This window comes from Cannabis sativa, chromosome X (genome assembly GCF_029168945.1).
Source record: "Cannabis sativa cultivar Pink pepper isolate KNU-18-1 chromosome X, ASM2916894v1, whole genome shotgun sequence".
Taxonomy (NCBI): Eukaryota; Viridiplantae; Streptophyta; class Magnoliopsida; order Rosales; family Cannabaceae; genus Cannabis; species Cannabis sativa.
In genome coordinates, this window is record NC_083610.1 from 11,705,695 (window position 1) to 11,730,016 (window position 24,322).

The following is a 24,322-nucleotide window of genomic DNA, read 5'->3' on the forward strand; positions in this document are numbered from 1 at the left end:
TTACAAAGGCCCTATATGGACTTAAGCAAGCTCCTAGAGCTTGGTTTGACATGCTTTCAACAGTTCTTCTACAACATGGTTTCAATTTCTCTAGAGCTGATAAGCGTCTCTTCATTAGGGTTACATCTACTAGTTGTATCTATGTCTTAGTTTATGTAGATGATATCATCGTTATGGGCAGTGATGATGTCTTAGTAAATAAACTCATTACAAAACTCAGCACCACTTTTGCTCTCAAGGATCTTGGTCCGGTTGATTATTTCTTAGGAATTCAAGTCACCACAAATTTAGATGCCATCCTTCTGTCTCAAACAAAGTATTTGCAAGATCTTCTATGCAAAGCAGATATGCAGAATGTTAACACTCAGAACACACCAATAAATAGTGGCCTCAAATTCTCCAATTATGGCAGTGAACAAGTCAAGGATGCCACCCTATATAAAGGCGATCTTCAATATGCTACAATAACAAGACATGAACTTGCCATCTCTATCAATAAAGTGTGTCAATTCATGCAAAATTCTTTGTAAGCTCATTGGACAATAGTCAAACGCATACTCAGATACATAATAGGCACTTTAGATTGTGGACTTCATCTGAAAACAACAAATGATTACTCATTGGAAGCCTTATGTAATGTTGATTGGACATCAGATCCTGATGACAGGAGGTCCACCTCTGGGTACTGCATATATTTTGGAGGCAATCTTGCTTGGAAGTCTTAAAAAAAAGTAACAATTAGCATGTCCTCCACTGAAGCAGAATTTTGAAATTTGGCTAAGGTTGTATCTGAAATATCATGGATTCAATCTTTACTTGCTGAACTTCAAATTCCTCAAAATGTCCTTCCTTCCATATGGTGTTGACGATGAAAGTACTGTCCTTCTTGCTACTAATCCAGTACTCCATGCTCGTACGAAACATATTGAAATTGATTTATATTTTGTTTGAGATAAGATCCTACAGTAACAAATTTATATTAAGCATGTCCCTATTTCTGCTCAACTTGCTGACTATCTTACCAAGCTAATTTCCAGTTCCAGATTTGCTGAAATTTGAGACAAACTATGTAATTTTCAAAGCTACACTCAATTTGAATGGGATTATCAAAGATACTAACAATTAGTTATCCAGTGTTAGCCAAGTGATTGTTATTAGATTTGTTAGAGAGTTAGTTAAGCACCTTTCACTAGCTGGTTGTGTTAGTTACTTCTTGTAACTATTTTGTATATATATACCTCTCTGTTGGAACACTCTTAATTCAATGCAATATACAATTACTTTCTCTTTCTCTTTTCACTCTAAGACAGAACCTTACAAGTGGTACCCCTTTTTCCTAAAACTTGACAGATTGAATTTGAAAATTGTGCTCTTGGTAATTCCAATTGAATAAGTGTAAACATGATCACCTTAGAAAATGAAAAACAAAACAAGAATGGCCGATGGTTTCATCTATATAATTAGAATACATATAGTTCTAAATACTTGGTACTAGCAAAGATGATGGCTAATAGTTAATTGAGAAACATACATTACAGAGGCAGTCAAACTGCGCTTGTCATATCTAGTTGTTCTCTTCTTCCTCAGCCAAAGAAACCTTACTCAACCTACTTGGTTGTGCTTTGACATCATTGATTCTGGGCTTTCTTCGGTGGCCACTGCCGCTGCCTGCACCGTACAATGCTCGGTGCGCTAGTGCCTTGCCAAAATGCAGCTCTTCTGATGATTGTTTGCACTTTGACAATCGTTCAGTATTCTCATGGATGCTTCTTCTATCATTTTGGATGTCTGAAACCTCGGCAGTCTCCTTTTCAGTAGCCATTTCCAACACTCAGAAAACTCTCTTTGCCAAGTGATTCAACTAGAAAGAAAAAATGGTAGTAGCAGTTTCTAGTGGGTAGGTACTTGATGAACTAAAGCTTTATATTGTTTCACCCTAGTAACGGAATCTTTAGATGTTCAAACAAGCCTAAAGGAACATTTTTAATTCTTTTAGCATTCAAGTTATCTTTGACTTCAAGAAACCAATATACCAAATCCCAAATTCTTCTTCTTTTCTTCTTTTTTTCCCCTCATTCTCACTCCTTTTAATAAATTAGTCCTGGCTCCACAATCCTCCTGCAAAGTGAATTGTCAGTAAAGAACGTTTTGGCTTATAGTGTTATGACAAGTATATTTAGCATTTTTAGGTTCTGCTTTCATAAATAGATCCCAAGTCTTGGCTCATCTCACAGGCTTTAATCTTCAATTTATTTACATTAAGCAATAACATAATAAACATATGCTATAGTTAGTGTGAACGGTTTCTCAACTTTTGGTCAATATTAGTTTCCTGTCCCCGAATGAATTCCAAAAGCTCTCCTGTTACCCTAATTTTTTTCTTTTCTTTCTTTTTTCACAAATACGTATAGATAATATTACCCTTTTTTCATGTTAAAGGGGCGACATAATGGAAACCAATTCATTCTTCTTTTTTTTTTTTTTTTTTTTTTGTCTTATACTACAAACAATCTTAGGTCATATCTCTTTCGTCATCACCTTTCTAGACACACCAAGTAAGATTTGATATTCTTTTGACCGAATCACAATGCATCAGCCATAATAAATTTAAGACCTCGAGGACTCGACTCCCTTTCCCTCCCTTATAAACTGATCTATTTGCTTAAGAGACTTGAAAAAAAAAATGTATTCAGAGACAGAGATCATTATATACAGATGAGTTTTATGTTTCTACTTTTAAACTGTTATATACGCATAAAAAGCATTGTGTTTATAATTTCATGTATATGCCTTTCATGTGAAGAAAACCAGCGATAATACCCCAGAATAAAATCTCAAGCATCACAAACACTAAGGTACCCCATTTTCTTGAATGTAGTATGGCCTGCAGTAAGGCTTCCGTGCCATCGACCTGCATGGAAAATGCAGAATAAAAGTTATCAAGCATTTCAACAGCAAACTATATAAACTGATAATAATCAAAAAGTTTGAAATGTTATAAATTGCAAAATAGATTGTAAATGTGCCACAGTCGAGTTATTAATCTTATATAAGTGTAGTTTTGTAAGAATAAAAGTTTGGAAAAATGGAAAGTTTGAGAAAGTAGGACGAATATTTCAAAAGTAATAGAATGGTAAATCACGGGAATTCTTTCTCAAAACTAATGAGTGATAAGTGGAGTACCTCATCCTCTAATAAATAGTAGAATTTTCACAGGCACTTTCTATGTGGGACACTCAAAACACATTTGTTTTATTGTATAAATAGACATACCAGGTTGCTTTCAGGTGACCGCCAATAGAAACCCTGCACAGCTGCCGGAAAAAGTTCACAGGCAGCCAAAGCATAGATTATGAGAGCATTCATCCCCATCCATTGTAATAACAAAGTAGGTTTTCTAATACATTTGACATCGACCTGTATAAGAAAAACATTGCACCAAATATCTTGCTTAGCAACCTCAATTTTGTCTAAACTAACAAATGAAGCTCCTCATAATCTCCCATGTTTTTCCTCTCAATTCTACACAATACTTTGTATTTAATGACCGGACCTGTCCTTACAATGTAATAGATAACGGTTAAACACAAGCCCGATGCTCCAGCTGTCAGACATGTGTAGCTCAAAGTATATAAAGGTTTTGAAAAAGGAATGCCTGCAAGAAGTAGTCATTATTATACTGCAAAATAAAGAATGAAAACCAAAAAAAATTAATAAATCTCGATTTTCAGATAATATACCTATAACCTCCAGAATGAATCCCATGATTATAAGGGGAAATGAAAACACGGACCATAGAAGTATCTTCTGTCTTTGGCCCTACATGAAAGAAGGAGAATAAATCAAATGAGACAATACGTTTACAAAAGCATCATGAACACCCACCCGTGAATATAAATAGCACTATCAACCATAATCAATTCCCAAATCATATTGATATTCTGGGTTAATTAGTAACATACCTTAAAATGCACAACTATGTGTCCGTAATGCACTCCCAGAAAACATGTAATAGCAGCCATTAGAGAGCTAGAATTTTATAAAGAAAACAAATTAGATATTGGATCACAAACAATACGACCTTGCTCTCACTATGAACATAAATTATGTAAGTAAATTGTAATCCTTCTCTTTGGGGCTTGACAACTACAACCTCCATGAATAGATCCTCTGCAGTGTGCCATATATCAGACCCAAGGACTAGCTTAATAAAGATGGTAGCCTTACTTGTCTAGTGGCAATCATTTTTGGGGATCACAGAAAGACAATGCATACATGAAAAGAAAATTTAGATTTTTGCCCCCCCAACTTTTCAAGCCATTTAAAATTTTTCTTGAACTGTTGAGATTGTTGAATTCAAGAATTTTTGTCCAATTTGACTAATAGAAGTCTGCCGTGAATGAAAGTTCAAGGGATATGATTTAGTACATGTCAAAGTTCGCGGAGCACGATTTGGTATCTATCAAAGTTTGGGAGACACAATTTGGTACAAGGACAATCATCACGTTAGTAAAATTGAACGAAATCGGATAGAAGTCTTAGAATCCAACAATCTTAATAATTCGGAAGAAATTTTTTTAAAGGCCTAAAAAGTTCGAGGTGCATAATTTGATACATGCCAAAGCTTGGGAGGCAATAATCCTAATTTGTCTACATGAAAATATGCTTAAAATAATAAAAAATATTTATACCTAAAGAGAAAATCTCTTCCAAGTATTTAAGAAATTAAATGGTGAATAAAGGTAAGAAAAATGAAAGACTGGAACTCAACCTTAAAATGCCCTCAGGATCAAATGGCGCAAGGCACCACCCTGGGGAATTTGGTGGACGAGGCCCATAGTCGGGAGAATTAACACTGCATTCCTAAGGAACAAGAAAAAGCTTCATGAACAAACAAAATAATGTTTTGGGGTGCAAATCAAAAGAACAAATCAAGACAATTGTCCCAAGGGAGAAACCTTTGTTCTTCTGTACACCGGATGTTGGTAAAGATGATTTTCTCCAAGAATAACCCTGTCAATCAAACCAACAGAATTGCAAGGAGGTTCAAGACTTCCCCTCACTTCACAATGGACCTGGGAAATGAAACATTGTTCTTCAATTCCACTTAACCAACATCTAGGGTGAAGCAAAACGAAGAACCCTTGTGGTAAAGGAATATGACATAGCTACCAAGTAATAGATACACAAAAATTGTAAGGATAATGAGATCATAAAAAAGATGACATCGGAAATCATCTTATTACTTAAGAAGCAATAATCATTGTCCTCATTACATGATCATGTATTGAAAGCTTAAAAAGAACAAGTGAGGTGTTATCTACATAAAACTTGCAGATATTAACTGATGTCATAGGGCAGAAAACCATACAAGTTAACTCACAGCTTGAAATTTTGAGGCATAACCAGACGAGTTCAAATGGGAAGCTGCAAAAGCCCAATTTGGAACATAAAGACCATATAATAAGACCATGTAAACTGAGCAGAGTAAGATGGCAAACAACCTGCATAGTACATAAACAATCATAAGAAAATAGCCCAAGTACATCCAATTACTTATAAACCATCATCAGTCCATACATGCACTATACTAGTACAATCAGAATACTATATATGGAACAAATGGGATTATAAATGACAAGATTATCCAATTCCAAGTTCGATCATCATTGGTTAAAAGTTAATGCCTACCTATGATGTAAATATATGTCTTTTCTAAAACCAACTTACATGAATTTCATAGCCAAACTTAATATTGAAAAAAAGAAAAAAAAAACATAAAGAGAAAAGTTCATGAAACAGACATGAGCACCAATGAGTAACATACCCTTGAGTGTAGTATTTTCTTGTAAAGGCTGCTGGAGATTCAACCCTGATGTTTTTAACAAACCAGATCTCTGACAATGAAGCCAGTAAATAAGCAATTGATATCCTCTGTCAATTAAAAAAGGCAAAATTTTCAAAATTAAAGAGATGGCTACACTTTAAATATCAGTACTCATAGTTACACATAGAGCAGCAGACAGCAGATAATATTCTAACGTATAATAAAGGATGTACATTGGCAATGTAAGCATGACATAGAAGTACTTCACTACAAGGCTTTCCACGGAGTATGGTACCTGTAACACTCCAAGCCAACGAATTTTGCCCACATCAACTCCATACGTCAAATGGTTACGCCCATGGAAATACCCACCTAATGAAACATTCCAACAATAACAACAAAGAGCTGATATTCATTAACCATTATTTCAGATAACTTAAAAGGGTTGCATAGGAAAAATACTGCACAATGCTTAGAGAGTACAAGGAAAGGAATGTTTGCTCTCATTTCAAACAACTTATTCTATCCAAATAAACTAAAACCACACAAAGATTTGACTATGTTAGGAATCTTTAAGTGACTAAGTTTGTTAGAGTTGTTAGTTGTTATCTTTAAGTGGGTTGTTCAAAGTTAAGCTAATCATAAGCTAATGGTAGAGACTGAAAAGGATCTCGGAAACCAGGATGTCAAAGCAAGAAAGCAGCAAACCTTGAAGTAACAATCCTAATAGAAAGAGCTTAATTCCCCTCAGCAGTACTTTCTGTGTAGCATTTGGTTTATTGGAGAGTTTCTGCATTGAAAGCCAAAGAGTGAGACCTAGTTTTGGAAAATTTGAGCCATCCCCAATGATAATTGTCAGAATTTACAGGATCATAGTATCGACCAAACAAATGCAATATAAAATAATTAAGAAAAAAAAATCACATTAATAATATCTCTAATTCGCACCTTAAAGACTAGACTGATAGAAACACCAACACCAAAAAGAAAAAATGGCATTACAAAATCTGCAAGCGTTACACCAAACCATGGAGCATGATTTATTGACGGAAAAGCTCCTCCAGCGTCGTCCACCAATATCATTAGCTGTAAAGTAATAATAAAAATAAGAAAAAAATGCTCAGACACAAGAAGTAATGAATTTTCCAATAATGAAATAACAATAACACAACAATTGTCTCCATAAACCGAAAGCACTGGCTGAAAGTATACACACAACATCAACACCGAAAATTAAGCCCTAAAAAACCCCAATTTACTAAATATAACCGAAACTCAGCAGAGCTGAAATTGGCTCAAAAGTAGAGTGAAAAAGGATAGAATTATGGAAATCAAATAGCATACAGCTATGGTGAGGCCACGAAAGACGTCAAGAGATACGAGGCGTTGATTATCATCGGCGGGAGTGGGTGACGATGAAACGGGGTCGTGGGACAGTGAGCAGGGCACGATTTCGTCGCCACATTCGGAGGAGTCTTTGTAGGGGACGCGGGGCGATGATTGGAGAATGAGAGGTTGATGGTGGTCCTGGGCCATGTCGATGAGCGACGACATATTTTCCGGCAACTTAGAATACCGAAGCAGCAGTAGTGTAGAGAAGTTCTAAGTGAGTTTTAGCTATTGAAAGAGTCTTATTATGACCATAACGCTCGAACAAAGAGTCTCTCAGATTCAGCTTAAAATTTTCATCTTATACTATCATTAAAAACACGAGTAATTGGCATTTTTGGTCAATAAAACTTTCTACACTATTTTAACAATAAACTACTCAACTCGCCGGTTATTATAAGTATTAAATTATAAAATTAATGTTATATGGAGTTATGAATGATTTATAAATTAATTATTCATATATTATGTGTGTAATAATAATATAGTGATTGAAAATTAACAGAAGAAACATGTAAATAAAAGAATACGTAGCTATTGTTCACTATATGAAAAAACAAAAAAGATTTTGATAACAATATTATTGAGATAGTGTCTTTTTTATTTTTATGTTTTTTTTAAAACACTGCTATTATGGTCAGGTTGTACGTATAATGAGCTGAATGCTCCGCCTTTTTTGTGTGATATTGTTCAGGCCGATACGTGTTAATTTTAATGAATTTTCTTTATTCAAAAAAAAAATAAAATAAAACACTCTTATTATTATTGAAGAACAACAACAGAGTAGATTAGAGAAAAAATTTCTCCCAACTATATATAATCATTATCCAATCAAAGAGCAAATCTCGCTAAGCCATGAGCGGCTTTATTAACATCCCTTTTTACGTGAGAGATTTTAACTCTAGGAAAGAAGAATAACAAAAGAGAAATATCATCTATTAAACCTTGGAAGTGAGATACACAACCCAATGAAGAAGCCTTGTTGATTGCATTTGCCACAATTAAGGAATCAGTTTCAACATAGTGGATAGCCAATTGGTTAGCAAAAGCCCATTGTAGTAAATAATGGCATTAGCTTCCATTTCTTTATTAGAGTAGCATCCCTTTAATGATTTTGAAAAGGCAGCAATCACATCTCCTGCATAATCTCTTACAACTGCTCCCATACCAATAATTTTTGTAAAAACCTGATGGCGGTGGAAGCCATTTAATTGGAGGTGAAGTGTTGGAGTCTATCGTTAATGGTACAGCAGAGGTAGAGCAACTGATTTGATCATTTGAAGCTTTCAAATTTGTAGCAGGAGCTTTAGCTTTCTTGTATTGGTCAATGTAAGATTCAGCAAAAATAAAATGGTAGGAGCTGGTTTGGGTTTGGTGCCATAAATTTCTTTTTTCTTTCTGTCCATATACTCCACATGAGGTAAAGAATTTTTTCTAGATCAGAATTATTGTGAGCCTCCGCTAATATGCATAGATGTCATGTCCATAAAGGTTGCCAATATTTGGGATACCTACCCAAAAATGAGTAAGTTTCCAAACAGCCTCAGCTCTGGTACATCTAAACAAAGAATGACCAATCGATTCCCACCCTCCCTTGCATAACGAACATAAAGATTTTGATAACAATATTGTTGAGATACTGTCCTTAGAATAAGAAGCTATTGTATATAAGAAATAAAATTATTATATATCATTTATATATAGATAGATACAAAAGTAAATATATAAATGGAATAAAATAGAAATATTAGTACCTACCACTAGGTGTGGGCATCCGATCCAATCCAACCTTTTTTTCCTCATCCGATCTAATCCAATTAGTAATTGGATTTGGAAAATCATCATCCAATCCAATCCAATTAGACCTCAAAATCCAATCTAATCCAATTCAATTACTAATTGGATTGGATCGGTTTTTTAATTGGATATCCAATTACAGACTTAAATTTTAATATTAGCTTATAAATATAAAGAAAAATACGTAAAAAAGTAAGTATCATTTTTATTTAAATTTAATACTTTATAAACATACTATTCTTACAAGTTTATTGTAGCTAAAAGTTTTAAATAATCAAAACAACAATATTTCTAAGTAATAAAATAGAACAAAACATCATGAAGATAAATACACTAAACAATCAAGTGTTACAAATTCAACATACAAAAAAAATCTAATAAAAATATAATAAATATTTATTATATTTTTCAATATTTTTTATTATATAAATAATTTTTTAATATATATAAATGTAATTGGATTGGATCGGTTTTTAATTGGATTTTGATATTGACATCCAATAACCGATCCAATCCAATTAGAATCTAACTTTTAGCATCCAATCCAATCCAATTGTAATTGGATATCCAACTTTTTATAATTGGATTGGATTGGATTGGATCGGTTCGGTTCAATTGGATTGGATTGGATGATGCCTACCCCTACCTACCACAATAATAAATTGATAAGGGAAATTTGAATTCCTATACTTACATTACCTAAAAATTTGTCCCCTAAATGCAAAGTTATTAAAATTGGTAATATATGACCATTTTACCAATTTTCCTAAACTACCCCTCTCATTTGTAATCAGCCTCTCTCTTCCTCTCTCTTCCTCTCTCTCAGCCGATTTCCCACACCAAACCCACACCCCCAAAAACCAAAAAACCCACACAGTCGTCGGGCCCGTGACACCCAAACATTGAGCACACAGTCGACCAACGCAACCCGAACGCTCGCAACCCCGACCTTCGACGAACTCCCAACATCGACCCACTCCGAAAATGTCAAAGGTATGGTTTTTTTTTTGTTTTTTTAGAAAGGATTTAAAGATTTATTTTGTTTGAGATTGTTTGTGAGATATTATTGGTTAGATTTAAGTTTTATTGTGAAAATGGGATTCGGATTCCGACTGTGAAGATGGGATTCGGATTCCGACTGTGAAAAATGGCCTTCGGATCTGGGGAAGAAGGCCGGCCCGATGGTGTGCAGTCGGTCCGATGGTCCGATTGGGGGTCCGAGTATGGGTCCGATGGTCCCTTTGGGGTCGGGTCCGATTGGGGGTCCGAGTATGTGTCTGATGTTGGGGGCCTCGGAGTGTTCTGTATGGGCAGGGAGATATGCCCGATGGGTCCGATGGGTACCCAATCGGGCCAATCGGACCCGATATTTTTTTTTTTTAATATTAATGATTTAGTAATTGTTTTAGGTATTAATTTATTATTATATTATTTAGTGATTGTTTTAGGTATTAATTTATTTTTAATGACTTAATAAGTATTTTTAATTAATTATTGGTAAGTAATAATTTTTAATTTATTATTAATTATTAATTATTGTTTTAATTTTTATTGTTTTATTAATTATTGTTTTAGTATTAATTAGTAATTATTGTTTTAGTATTAATTATTAATAAGTATTTAGTGATTGTTCTATTTTTTTTTATTAATAATTGTTTTATATTATTTATTAATTATTGTTTTATTATTAATTATTAATTTTTGTATTAATATTTTTATTGTTTTATTAATTATTGTATTTTTATTAATTATTAATTAATGTTTTATTATTAATTATTGTATTAATTTGTATTATGTTATTATTTATTATTTTTTACTAATTATTAGTTATTAATTATTAATTTTTATTAATTATTAATTAACATTTTATTATTAATTATTAATTATTGTATTAATTTGTATTGTTTTATTAATGATTATTTTTTTACTAATTATTAATTATTAATTATAAATTTGTATTATTTATTAATTATTGTTTTATTATTAATTATTAACTTTTGTATTAATTTTTATTATCTTATAAATTTGTATTATTTATTAATTATTGTTTTATTATTAATTATTAACTTTTGTATTAATTTTTATTGTCTTATTAATTTTATTATTTATTGATTATTGTTTTATTATTAATGATTAATTATTGTATTATTTTTTATTGTTTTATTAATTATTAATTATTGTTATATTATTGTTTTTTTTTATTGTTTTATTAATTATTGGTTTTTTATTATTATTAATTATTGTATTATTTTTTATTGTTTTAATAATTTTTAATTATTGTTTTATTTTTTTATTGTTTTTTTAATAATTAATTATTTTTTATCTTTTATTGTTTTATTACTTATGTATTATTGTTTTAGTATAAATTATTGATTATTTTTTTTAATTTTTATTGTTTTATTGATTATTGTTTAATTATTAATTATTAATTATGAATTATTGTTTTATTTTTTGTTGTTTTATTCATTATTGGTTATGTTTTATTATTAATTATTTATCGTTGTTGGTTTTTTTTTTCAGGGAACTGCACATCTTATAATTCCAGTGTCGGACCATTACACTGGCCGTGTCACATGGCGCGGGGGTAGTTACTACTACCCAAAGATTAAGGCTAAATTTGAAGAATTTAACCTATTGGACAGGGTGAGGGAATCCCCTTTCAAAAAAAATTTCGAGAGAGCGCCCATACAATTTTCTGGAGCATTTTTTCATAAGTTGATGCTTCACAAAATAAAATCTGACAAGCCGGACGAGGTGCATTTCTATGTGGGAAGGAAGAGATGTAGATTTGGGAGGGTGGAGTTCGGCTTGGTCTTCGGGTTAAACTTGTTTCCCGGCCCTACTGAGGAAGACATCAAACAAAACGGAAGCTCTGACCGGTTGATTCAGGAATATTTCAACGGTAGTGCTTCGATCACCTTCGGCCAACTGCGTAGAGTTTTTGAGAGCTGCATAGAAGCTGATGATGTTTACAAGTTGGGGATGGCCTTGTTTGTTATGGGCGTCCTCACTGGTAAGGAGGAGAAGACTGTCGTTCCTCCTTTTGTGATAAGAATGGTTGATAACCTTCCATTCTTCTACGAGTATCCCTAGGGAAAGATTTCTTACACCAAGCTGATGGAAACTTGTAACAAGGATTACTTGGATGTGAAGAATAAGATGTTGAAAAAGATTGAGAAGGGAGTAACTCAGAAGGAGGCAAAATACTCAGCCTACGGCTATGCTGCAGCGTTGCAGTATTGGGCATACGAGGCCATATTACAGCTGGGCAACGAGTATGCAGTGAGGAGGTCGCATGGCTTTCCGAGAATGGTCAACTAGGAGAGTAAGCCGAACACTACACTCGGGAAGGATGAAGTGACCAGATTATTTGCTAAAAATGTAAGTTTGTTACGCTTTATTTTGAATTCATGTTAATTTCCATATATTATATTAATATATTTGTTATATTTTTCAGTTGACAGTGTACTCCGCGTTATGTCCTCGGCCGAACGAGATTGAGTTTGTGAGTTACATAACCGGGGGTCAGCCTCCGTTATTTGTTGACTTGGAGGAACTTGTGTTGGGTGAGGATGGGCAACCAACACAGGATGCTTTGCGAAGCCAGGCCGAAAAGCTTGCCTCCACATTGGAAGAACGAGCGGAGGCAGCCCGAATATTTAAAGACTCTACACCACCTCCACCGTCTCCTCCACGTGCACCGCCTGCAGTTCCAGATGGGTCTGGTGTTGACCCATCTCCAGCTTCAGTTCCTGATGGGTCTGGTGTTGACCCATCTGCAGCTTCAGTTCCTGATTAGGTCTGGTGTTGACCCACTTCCAGCATCACAGGATCCTCCTGTTCCCCCGGCAGCTTCTATTCCCAGCACCTCGGAGGCTCGCGATCCAGTATACCCTGCCATTTTGGCAAGGTTGGAGACTGTGGAGAGGGGGCAGGCCGCTCTGCTAAGAGGACAAACAGCGATTATGGATTAGTTGAAGACCATAATGACGCTCCTGCAAGATCCTGGAAGGCCGGCAGCAGATTCACAGCCACAGCCACAGCCACAGCCACAACCGGAAGAGGAGGCTCGGACACCGGAAGATGACTTCATTCTCCCAAATGATTATCAACCGGATGATGATGACATGTTCTGTACACCTGAGAAGACGAATATCACCAGCATCGGGGATACTCAGGATTCTGAGGTGCAGGTGTTAGAGACAGCTCCATAAGTCATGGAGAACTGGAGGAAGAGAAGGCGGCCTAGGTGGTTCGCTGAGTACACTGAAATGAAGAAGAAGGCTAGGGCAACTTCGACACTCGTGAATGCGGACCCACTTAGAGTGGTTGATCGGAAGTTGCTCAAGACTTTTCACAATTGGGTACTCGGCCAGATTGGGAAAAATTACCCGAGAGAGTGCTTCACCGGTCGATACCATTCGTCTTGGTTCCTCGAACTGCATACTCCGAAATTTTGGCTTGGGAACGATGTAAGTTTTTAAGACTTTTTTACTGCTTTTGCTTTTAAAGACTTTATCTAACTCTTTTTTATTTAATCTCTGACATATTTAATTTTCATGTTTTAGCATTTGGATGCGGCATTCCATTTGATGAGGAGGCGGCAACACTTTTATCCCGAGTCCTACCCGAATAGATGTGTCATAATGCCGTGTATTTTCCCAGCAGGAGTTATTGCTCGGTGGGAAGCTGCGGGTGATGAGCAGGCTAACTATCAGTGGGACGAGAGCATATTAGATTTGATTCGAGGGGATGAAAGTCAATTCTTGGCCAGTTGGAAGAACAAGGAGAGAATATATATATGGCCCTCTACTTCGATGGAGCAAAGCATTGGGTGGCACTAGAGGTAGATCTGGATCATTGGTTGTTGAACATATTTGACTCCAGCCTCGGATCGATTTCCCCGAACGAATTGAACCGTCACCTGGCAATGTGGGAAAAATTACTACCAAATTTGCTGCTGCAGGCTGGCCTATTCGAGAGTCATGACATGATCCTCGTGCCTCAACTTACCGCCTCAGAGAGCCAGGTCAGAAATTTCACTTCAAAAGTCATGGATCGGGCCGTTGTTCCACAGACAAAGACAAGGTAACTTAATTACAATTGATTTTTTTGTTATTTAACTTGAATTTAATTTGCATACTTTTATTCATTTACTTTTTATTGTCTCATACAGCGGTAACTGCGGGATGTACGTGATAGAGCACATCGAGCATAGTATGCTGGAGACTACGTTTGATAATGTGCACGATGAGAATATGAAGAAATTTAGAGAGCGGTGGTGTGTAGATTTGTTTTACCAGAATTTAGCATGAACAAATGTGTTTTTTATTTGGTATTTATTAAGATAACAATGTAACTGGTTTTTTTTATTGGTATGTTTATGTTTTTTCAAGAGTTCATACAAATTTTACGCCTTTCTTTCGTGCAACAAATTATAATAATTATGTAAACATAAAACATCACAAATTCTAATGTTTAAAATAGTCCAACATTAATTCAATAACAATAATAGTCCAACACATCACGATACAAATAAACTAAAATAACATTTTTAACCTCGGTAGTTGCAAGTGCTTCTATTGTGCCCCTTGGCACCGCGCATGCTACAATTTTGCGATTTAATAATCCTTTCACTGTTACAAGCAGTTCGGTTGTTCTTAATTCTTCCAACTTTTTGCTTCTTGGGTCGCCCTACTGGTTGCTTCTCAACATGCACTCCAACTGTCATGTTCTTGATGTCATCAGGCAATTCCCAATCATCCTCGTCACCAACTGGCATAATTGTTCCTTCATATGTCCTCCTCCAATATTTAGTCGTGTAATATGGCGAGCATAGTGTGTACGCGCTAATACTTTGCTCCTGAGATGCAGCACATGCATGAGGACAAGGAAACTTCATGCACTGGAACAAGCCGCAAGTGCAAGTATGTTCCTGCAAGTCCACTACGCCACCGGTCATAATTGTTCCTCCAGGGTGAACCTGCAACGTGTAAGGCCCGCATGAGTCAACGTTCAAATACCGACCTTTTTCAAAATGCAATGTCAAGTCCTCCTCCATTTCTGGTGCTAGGGGTTTCGTCCATTTGTCAGCTTTTTCTTTTCGTGAAGCAAACCACTTCTAGACTTTGGACCTCAGGAATGCTACAGTAGCAGTGATCGAGAAGCCTCTTGCATCCTTAGTTGTGTTGTTGAAGCTCTCAGCCCAGAAACAATACTTGAAGCGACCATCTTCTACCACAAAATCCGTGATGGTACATGGATTCCGCATCTGTAGCATGTGCAAGTAACTTGGTAATTTCGAGTACAAATCTTCAGGTGTACCCCGAGCTAGGTGTAGTGCCTTCTCTCTGCACCTCCATGCCTTTTCGTAACTCATTTGGATCCCGTAATCCTTGTGCATACTTTTTCTTATATCAGAGGGCAACTGATCCGAGCCGTCAGTTGCGAACTTATCCTTAATTAGATGGGCAACTATTACAGGTGATGCTTGACGGTTATCTTTTCCTCGAAGATCAAGGGAACATGTATGTACATTATGAAATGTACTCACCTCAAACATGTTAGAAAGTACGTTCTTCTTCGCTCTTAATCTCCACCCACAATATGTATCCTTACATGTGACGTACCAAATATCAGTACCGGACTTCCTAACGTAGTAGTCAAACACTTTCTTCATTGCATACAGGCCAACAACCATCTTTAAATGCTCTTTGTCTCTAAAAAACTTTCCCACATGTAACTCCCCGCCTGGTGTGCCACCCGTAGATATATAATGACTATGATCCTCGATGTCTTCTCTTGTATACATTTTCTCCTTGAATTTACCGTAACTTGTCGAAGAAGAAAATGGATCGCTCCATCCAGTCACATTGGTACCTCGAGCATCAGTAGGACCACTAATATCATTGGTCTCTCTACCATTATTAGGACCTGTACTGTCAGTAGTTCCTCTAGCATGACTGGTTTCACCTGGACGACTACTACTAGTACCAGGTGTTTGGCAATTTTCTCTACGGGGCATTCTTTTCCGTGTCGGTGGCCTCTGTGGTATTTGGTATGATAGTGGAGTCAAGTTCAAAGGTACAGCAGCAGGGGCCTCTGTACCTTGGTCGTCTCTTACGCCATCATTGCCCTCAACATAACATTCAGGGTCTGGACCATTAAAAAAACCATCGATGAACGGCATTTGTGCTACAATATCAGCACTCGGCATCATATTGTTTAATTCAGGTAATACATCTGCAACCAACACCTCTGGATTTGTTTCTGGAACAAAACTCCCAACCTCGCTACGATTATCCTTAACAAAACTTGGTGTGGGACTAGGATCGACGCAAACATTCTTCTTTAACAAAGTCACAAACAAAGGAGTAAATTCATCTGGCTTCTTCGCAAGTGTAGATAAAAAGTACCTTGCACGCTTATCATTTCCAATAACTTCAGGGCGATACTCAAAGCCTTTCTTGTACTTGTAATGTACTTCCAATTTCAAGTCATACACCACTTTGTCGACATCCAGTTCTTCGTACAAAACATCAACCAAACCTGAGTAGCTTAGGTTCGGATCAATGTCAAATGTCAAATTGTCGCCCCGTTTATAAACCCAATCTCTACCATCAAACTCCCAAACACCATTATACATAACACACGCATTAACAGTTGACACTGTCACATACATTTAAAAAAACACAGTTATAATTTACAACAAAAATCTCACCGAAAAAAAATCTTAACTAATCATTAATAACAAAACAATAATAATTAATTGATAATAAAATAATAATTCATAATAATTCATAATTCATAATAAAACAATAATTAATAATTCATAATAAAAAAATATTTAATAATTAAAAAATAATTATTAATTGATAATAAAATATAATTAATAATTATTACTCAAACCATAAAAAATAAACAATAATTAATAATAATTCATAATTTATAGTTAATAAAATAACTAAAAAAAATTAATTCTTAAAACATTAACTAAAATAATAATTAATAACTAATAATTATTAATAAAAAAATAATTAATAACACAAATAATAAATCAATATAAAATAAATTAATAATAATAAATAAAAAATAATAATAGATTAAAAAAAAAATCTCGTAGGGTCCGATTGGTCCGACCATCAGACCCCAACCGATCGGACCTTATATTAAAAAATTTAAAAAAAAAATAAAAAATTCAAAAAAAAAAAATTGTGTCCGATGGGTCCGATGGTCCGACCATCGGACCCATATAAGGACCATCGGACCCGTGTTCCAAAATATAAAAAAAAAATTAAAAAAAATTAAAAAAAAAAATTGGACCCGAGGGGGGGTCCGACCATCGGACCCAGTGATGGACCATCGGACCATCGGGTCTTCGCCCTGGTCAACAAAATTTTTCACCAATCGGGCCAGCATCGGGCCCGACGAAAAAAAATGCAAAAAAACAACAAAATTCCAGTTTTCACTTGCAGCAAAAATTATAATAGAAAAAATAGCAAAATAACAGCAACAATCCACAGATCAATCATCAAACACAACATTCTTAATTAAATATGACAACAACAAACAAGATTTAGAAAAAAAAAAAAAAAATTACTTACCCATTGATGGAGCTTGTATGTGTTCTAGCTTCTAATGTGGTGGCTTGTAGTGTGGAAGGTTGTAGCTTTTAGTGATGAGTGAAGAGAAGAAAAAAAATTTTGGTGGTTGTGGAAGCTTTCGGGTGGGGAATTTTGTTTGTTGAATTGATGAGAAAAGGGTTGGAGTGGGTAGATGTAGGTGGGGAGGGTATTATGGGGAAAATACAAAAAGTGTCATATATAATTAATTATGCATAGTATTAGTTTAGGGGAATAATTTATGGGTTATTTAAGCATGGAAATTCAAATTTCCCATTGATAATATGCATGAAAAAAGAAATAAAGTAATAAAAGTTGGTGAGTACAGGGCTGGTCATAGGGTGGTGCAACTAGGGCCGAGGCCTCAGGTCTCACAATTTTAGAGACCCCGAAAAAATTAAAATTTATATTATATATATGTATGTAGAAACAAAATATAATATATAAAGTTTAGTTTAATATATTGTATAAAAATATGGTAGCACAAATGGTTAGTTAAAGTTTAGAATGTATATATATAGGGTAATACTATGGTAGGACCTAGCAAAAGTTCCCTACCGGTAGGGAACTTTTTTTCTAACCGTTGATTTTAGATCTTGTGGTTATTATGAAGTAAGGTATATACTCTTACTATAGGACTGCTTGTATACAATTAAAACTTTATACATATTATAATAATATTTTAATAATATATTTATTTTAAAAAATAAAATAATATTAATAATTAAAAAATTATTAATTTTTATTTTTTAATTATTATTATTATTATTTTCTAAAATTAATTTAAATTATTTTTATATAAATATTTATTTTCAAAAATTCTTCTTATATCGGATCGCTTGAATGATTTTATATGCTCTTTAATTGGAACCGTACCAACAATTGCTTCTCTTAAACTCAATTTTTTTGGCAGAAAAAATAATATCAAACCGAATTAATTAATTTTTTTTATAAGTGACGTCTTAAAAGAGCAACCAAATAACAAAATAAAAACCACTGAAAAAACAGTCAATAACACCAGAATCACACACAGCCTAAAAGCAAAACAAAGAAAAGACTAGGTGTAAACATAAAAAAAAAAACCAGCAGTAAATTATGAAAAGCCAAAAAATAAGAAGCCAAAAAAATGAGTTTAGAAAAAATAATTCTTTTTTGAAAATAAATACCAATATAAAAATAATTCAAAATAACTTTTAAAAAAAATAATTCAAAATAACTTTAAAAAAAATAATTCAAAATAAAAATTAATAAAATTTTTAATTATTAATATTATTTTTTTAAAAAATAAATATAACTAAATATTATTATAATATGTATAAAGTTTTAATCGTATACAAGCAGTCCTATCGTAAGAGTATACACCTTACATCATAATAACCACATGATCTAAAATCAATGGTCAAAAAAAATTTCCTACCGGTAGGGAACTTTTGCTAGGTCCTACCATAGTCTTGCCCTATATATATATATATATATATATATATATATATACTAGGTGATTGTTACGTGCCAAGCCACGTAGTGTTAGTTTTATTTAATATTTTAGTTTTTTATTTTAATTAATAATTAAAATAATATAATTATTTGAACGATTTGTTTTATAAAAATAAAATATGTGTCAGTATATTTAGTAAGTAAAACATAGTTGTGTTATAATAATGTATGTTATTAATAGTAAAATGTACATTAATCTTCTAATGGAAAAAAGTTCTATTATCTCATTTCATATCTAATAATAGCTACACAACTATATATTTATAGACTTTCACATTCTTTGCAAATTACTAATAAGTACCAATAATATTTTCATATTCTAATATTTTTCAACCTTCTCCTCTTGGTGGTAAAATTAAAAATAAAACTAAAAATAAGCACAAACATATAAGGTAAATACTAATTACAACCCATTTCATCTTTTTTTATTATTATTTTTTTAAGCCCAAGCCCAAAAATTATATTATCTTTTATATTATCTTTAATATTTTCCCAAGATAGGTTTGTTAGAGAGATATGTGGTTAAGATGATTTTTTTTAATTTAAAAAGAGATTATTAATATTTAAAAGATTGTTTATTTAAAAGATTGTTTAATTTTTTGGGTTTAATTATTGGGTTTATTTTTTAACGGGAGATCAAACCTAATCGTTAAATTTAACAGAATATTCTTTTATTTTTAAGTATATTCTGTTAAACCAAGAATGTTAAACCAAGAAATGCCGTTAGATAGACACTTTTAATATATAAAGATATGAGGTCTTGGTTTCCAATTTCACAAATGATATTTTTAGTTTTTATTTAAAAAAATTCTTTTATATAAGCATATATTTTAATAAATAATCATATATAAGGTTATTAGAGTTCATTTTTGTATAATATTTTAAGATATATTTTATTTTAAAAAAATATATAATATAATATTGAGAAATTCTGCAATGGACACCTCTAAAATAAGTGCGTCAGTATAGTCAATATCTAAGATTATAATTAGTGACAGGTAATAAATAAAGGGAAATTTACACCCTGTACTGATATTTCCCATTTTATTTCTTTTTTACTGTTACACCGCAATTATTATATTTTTACTATGTATACTGTTTTTTTTTTTTTTTAAATTTTGTTCAAACCTATTTGATTTACTGATTGATGACTTTTATGTTAATTTTATGTCAGATTTTTTATTTAATTTACTGATTGTTTTTTATTATTTTTTTCTTAAATTTAAATTTTAAGTCTAACATGTGGTCCCATTTTTAAAAATTTATATATGTGTTTAGGTGATTGATGGCTTACATCACTTTTTTGACAATTTTTTTTAATTAAATTTGAAAAAGTGAAATACCCACCCACCCACGTGATCTCCATTAAGTCCAAGGCTTTACATATGTTTTATATTTATCTCTCTATCTCTTTTTGTGGGTTGGTGTCTATTAAAAATTTCTTGAGATTGGTGTCTTGCATAAAGAAAATTTATTGAGATTAGTATCTAAGATGAAGACCATCAACCAAGGACTTTAGATAAAATCCTTCTCCCCACTCTTCACTATTTCAAAAATTTACAAAACTCACTCCTTTCATTCATTTTTTTTTACTTGAGTTTTGAGAGAGAAAATCAAGATATAAATATATATATATATATATATATATATTTATAGATATATAGAGAGAAAGTTTTTGTGGGTGTGCTTCAGAGAGAGAGATAGAAAAAACTTGAAACGAGAGTAGGCTGATGAAGGAGTGTGGAGGCTCTCTTGGTGAAGAGAGTCCATCTCGTGAGAATATCTTCAAGAAGAACAATACATAAGAAGAAGAAGAAGAAGAAGAAGAAGAAGAAGAAGAAGAAGAAGAAGAAGAAGAAGAACAGCAGACAACTCAAACTTTCTAAGTAAAAAAATTCTCTTTTTTTCTTTATTTATTTTTTCTTTTTTGGGGTTGTAGTTTAGCTCTGGTTTCGTGAGTAGTATTGTTGTATCGTTTGATGACTCTTATGACTTATTTTGTTATTGATTTATTATTGTTTTAATGTTGTTTTACTGTTGTTTTCTTTCATTTTTTATCACATTTTCTAAATATTATTGTACTGCTCTATTTTTAATAGTAATAGAGAATAATGAAATTTGTATGTAAGTTATTTTCTTCAGTTCTCATATGCTCTAATATATGTTCAGTTTTCCTCTGTTGTTCTACTGTTGTTTTTTAGTTGTTCTGTTTCTTTTCATTTTTGTTGTCTTCTCTTGTATGTTCTTTTGTTGTACCCCAGCTCCCTACATTTGCTGCATTTATTATGGTGTTTCTTTTCCCATCCAGCTTCAATCCTTTTTTTTCGGTCTTCTAGATTTCACAACTTTAATAGAAGGTAAGACTATTACTGTCCATGATTATTTCATTCTGGTTACCTCAAATAAATATTCAGTAATTAGTTTAACTTGTGTAATTTAAAACCAATATTTGTTAAACATACAAAATAATAGTGGAACAACCCCAAAAACAACATTAAAAAACCATGACAACCCCAATATTAATGGTTTTAATGTTTTTGCTTCATCTAAACGAATTTAATGGTTGTTTTTTGCCTGTTCTAGTGTTGTTGTAGTAGTTTTGTCTGCGGGTGTGGAAAAAGAAGACCTCATTTTTTATTTTTGATGTTTACAGTATAAAAGAAAAAAAAAAAGTCTCAAGGCAGTATAAAAGTTATTTTTGCCGTGTGGCAGTATTTTTGTAAAGAGTAAGTCAAAATCCAGTATTTTTGTAAGTTTCCCTAAATAAAAGTGGGTTATTATGGGCTCTACAGTAGTGACTAAAAACTTTGTTAAAATTGGGTGTATCCGTGAAACTTCTAAATTATTATAAGATTGCTCATGCATACACAATACTAAAATAAAGTATTGGGTGATTCTACAATGCACTCCTTTAAAAGGATGTACTGGTGCACCCTTAACTTGTTTCGGCATCCAGAAACATTTTTTAGTCTAATTTTTTTTATAGTCATGTACGTTATAGCTATTTAAGATATCTTACAAAATTTTAAAAAATTCGGAATAATTTACAATATAGATTACAATGTTCAAACAGACTATTTTACACGCGTATAAAATAAAATAATCACGCGTGCAACACACTGTTTGAACATAATTTTTGGCATGTTAAACTTTTCCAAATTTCTTAAAATTTTGCAGGATGTCTTAAATAACTATAACGTACATGACCATGAGAAAAAATTAGACTAAAAAATTATTTTGGATACTAAAACAGATAGGGGTGCATCAATATATTTATTTTAAGGGGGTGCATTGTAGAATTTTCCTAAAGTATTTATTATAAAAATTAGGGTAAATACCATTTTGGACCCTGTGTTTTGCAAAAGTTACAGATTGGACCCTGTGTTTTGTTAAATGATAAAATGGACCTTGTATTTTCTAAAATAGTAAAAATATGACCCTGAACTTAATTTTTGACAACTTTTTTTTTTAATACAACCAACTTGAAGACAGTGCTTAATACGAACAGATACAAAAAATGTAAACAGTTTTGTCATAGCACTTTTAGATCGGATTATAATTAAACTTTATTTTGATAAAAAATCAATTCAGTGTCCTATTTGTGCTATTTTAGAAAATACATGGTCCATTTTGTCATTTAACAAGACATAGGGTCCAATTGGTAACTTTTGTAAAACAGAGGGTCCAAAATGGTATTTAATTTAGAATATAGAAAATCTTATATTTTATGAAAGAAAAAGAGAAGTGAATTAATTGATGATGACAATTATATACACTTTAAAAGCTGAGAAGATGTAAATTTGAATCAAAGGACATAGTTTGTGTTATACTTGAATAAGTTGTTGGATAACATCTCGTTGTAACTTCTATCTCCTTGAGATTTTCAACATGAATCCCTTTCTTCATGTCCTCTCTTATCTGTTGTTACACATGCACAATATTTGTACATAATTATAAAGTATATTAAGCAGAAATGATTTTAGCAGAACATAATAGAGCCAACAAAATTACTTGTGTCACAAATGTACCTGCAAATTGCTAGGTGATGGGTCTAAAAGATCAAGAATCTTTTCATTGCATATCTCAAGAAATGAGCATTTACAGTTGAACTTTATTTTTTCATCTTTACGGACTTCTTTTTCCTGCTAGCCAAAAAAGCTTTCATCAAATTTTCGCACATGTTTCGGGCTTCCACATAGAGAAAGCTAGAGGATGATGATGTAAATATAATTTGTTTTTCAACATATTGCTCTGTGAGCTTCTATAAAAATGATCAACGCCTTTTAGAATCTGTTGGAAAATTATAGTGGCATAAGATTATACCATAGATTCAAAACGAAAAGTTAGTTTCTTTGTATAACTGAAAACAAGAAAGATGTATAACAAAAGATATTGCAACAAGTTTATCTAAAGTCAACAAATAATCAAATTGTATTATGAGTTGGCTAAAGGTTAAAAGCCCACAAACCTTTTGAATTCTTGAAAACAAATATTCAAAGACTCAAGGTGTCACCTCACAATTAACACCATGTGTTGGATTGCTTCCTTAAATGTCTCCAAGCATTGTGTGAGTCTTGCCACTTGTAGTCTAAAGTTACATAAACAATAATTAAGATATCACCTCATCAATGATGATTCTACTACATATAATAGTATCAAATGTAAACTCACCTGACCATAAGCAAACATGCATCTGTTGTAGCCTCCCATGCAGTTTTCAACCATGGGCTGCCCACATGGTCGTCTCAAGATGTTGAAATGCCTATGACAAAATTTAAAACGGGCCCTTTTTACAAAAATGTAAAATAAATATTATTTAAATTTTAATATAATATCAATTTTAATTCTTTTATCCCCATATAGCAAATAATTTTTCTCACCACATAAGTTAACTTAAGGTAATACTTGATTATAATTAATAACATCTTTATTGAAGTGCTATATATTTTTCTCACCACCTCTGATTTTTTTTTTTTCAAAAATCATAACTAATTCAAATAAAATCGAAGTTAAGTTCTGTAAAAAAGTGAATTGGTTAATTTTTTCCATAGTATCCAACAAAAATAATTTCAAAATAAAATTCTAATTATTTTACATAAACAATTTACAAACATCAAACAATCATCAATAAACACATAGATCACCATGAATCACATCCAAATCATACATACATCGTTTTAAGTCCAAATTTCTT

General features: G+C 32.7%; 2 protein-coding genes across 3 annotated transcripts; both read right to left on the reverse strand.

Annotated features, from left to right (window-relative positions):
- Positions 1-2,671: 2,671 nt before the first annotated feature.
- On the reverse strand, positions 2,672-7,563 carry LOC115708040 (uncharacterized). Of its 2 annotated transcripts, none has more exons than XM_030636210.2 (13): positions 7,172-7,559; positions 6,776-6,913; positions 6,536-6,617; positions 6,123-6,199; positions 5,828-5,934; positions 5,384-5,504; positions 4,959-5,075; positions 4,772-4,863; positions 3,963-4,029; positions 3,741-3,819; positions 3,564-3,655; positions 3,274-3,417; positions 2,672-2,911 (listed from the first exon to the last, which is right to left on the reverse strand). In XM_030636210.2, the coding sequence occupies exons 1-13, from the start codon at positions 7,379-7,381 to the stop codon at positions 2,771-2,773; spliced, it is 1,467 nt and encodes a 488-aa protein (XP_030492070.1). In that variant the 5' UTR covers positions 7,382-7,559; the 3' UTR covers positions 2,672-2,770. The 2 variants fall into 2 exon arrangements, 1 of the variants encoding a protein (XP_030492070.1); XR_009684877.1 differs by having other exon boundaries at positions 2,774-2,911; positions 3,554-3,655; positions 7,172-7,563.
- A 7,004-nt stretch (positions 7,564-14,567) lies between these two features.
- Positions 14,568-15,074, reverse strand: LOC133032024 (uncharacterized). The gene has a single exon (XM_061105835.1). The coding sequence runs from the start codon at positions 15,072-15,074 to the stop codon at positions 14,568-14,570; it is 507 nt and encodes a 168-aa protein (XP_060961818.1).
- Between the last annotated feature and the right edge of the window lie 9,248 nt (positions 15,075-24,322).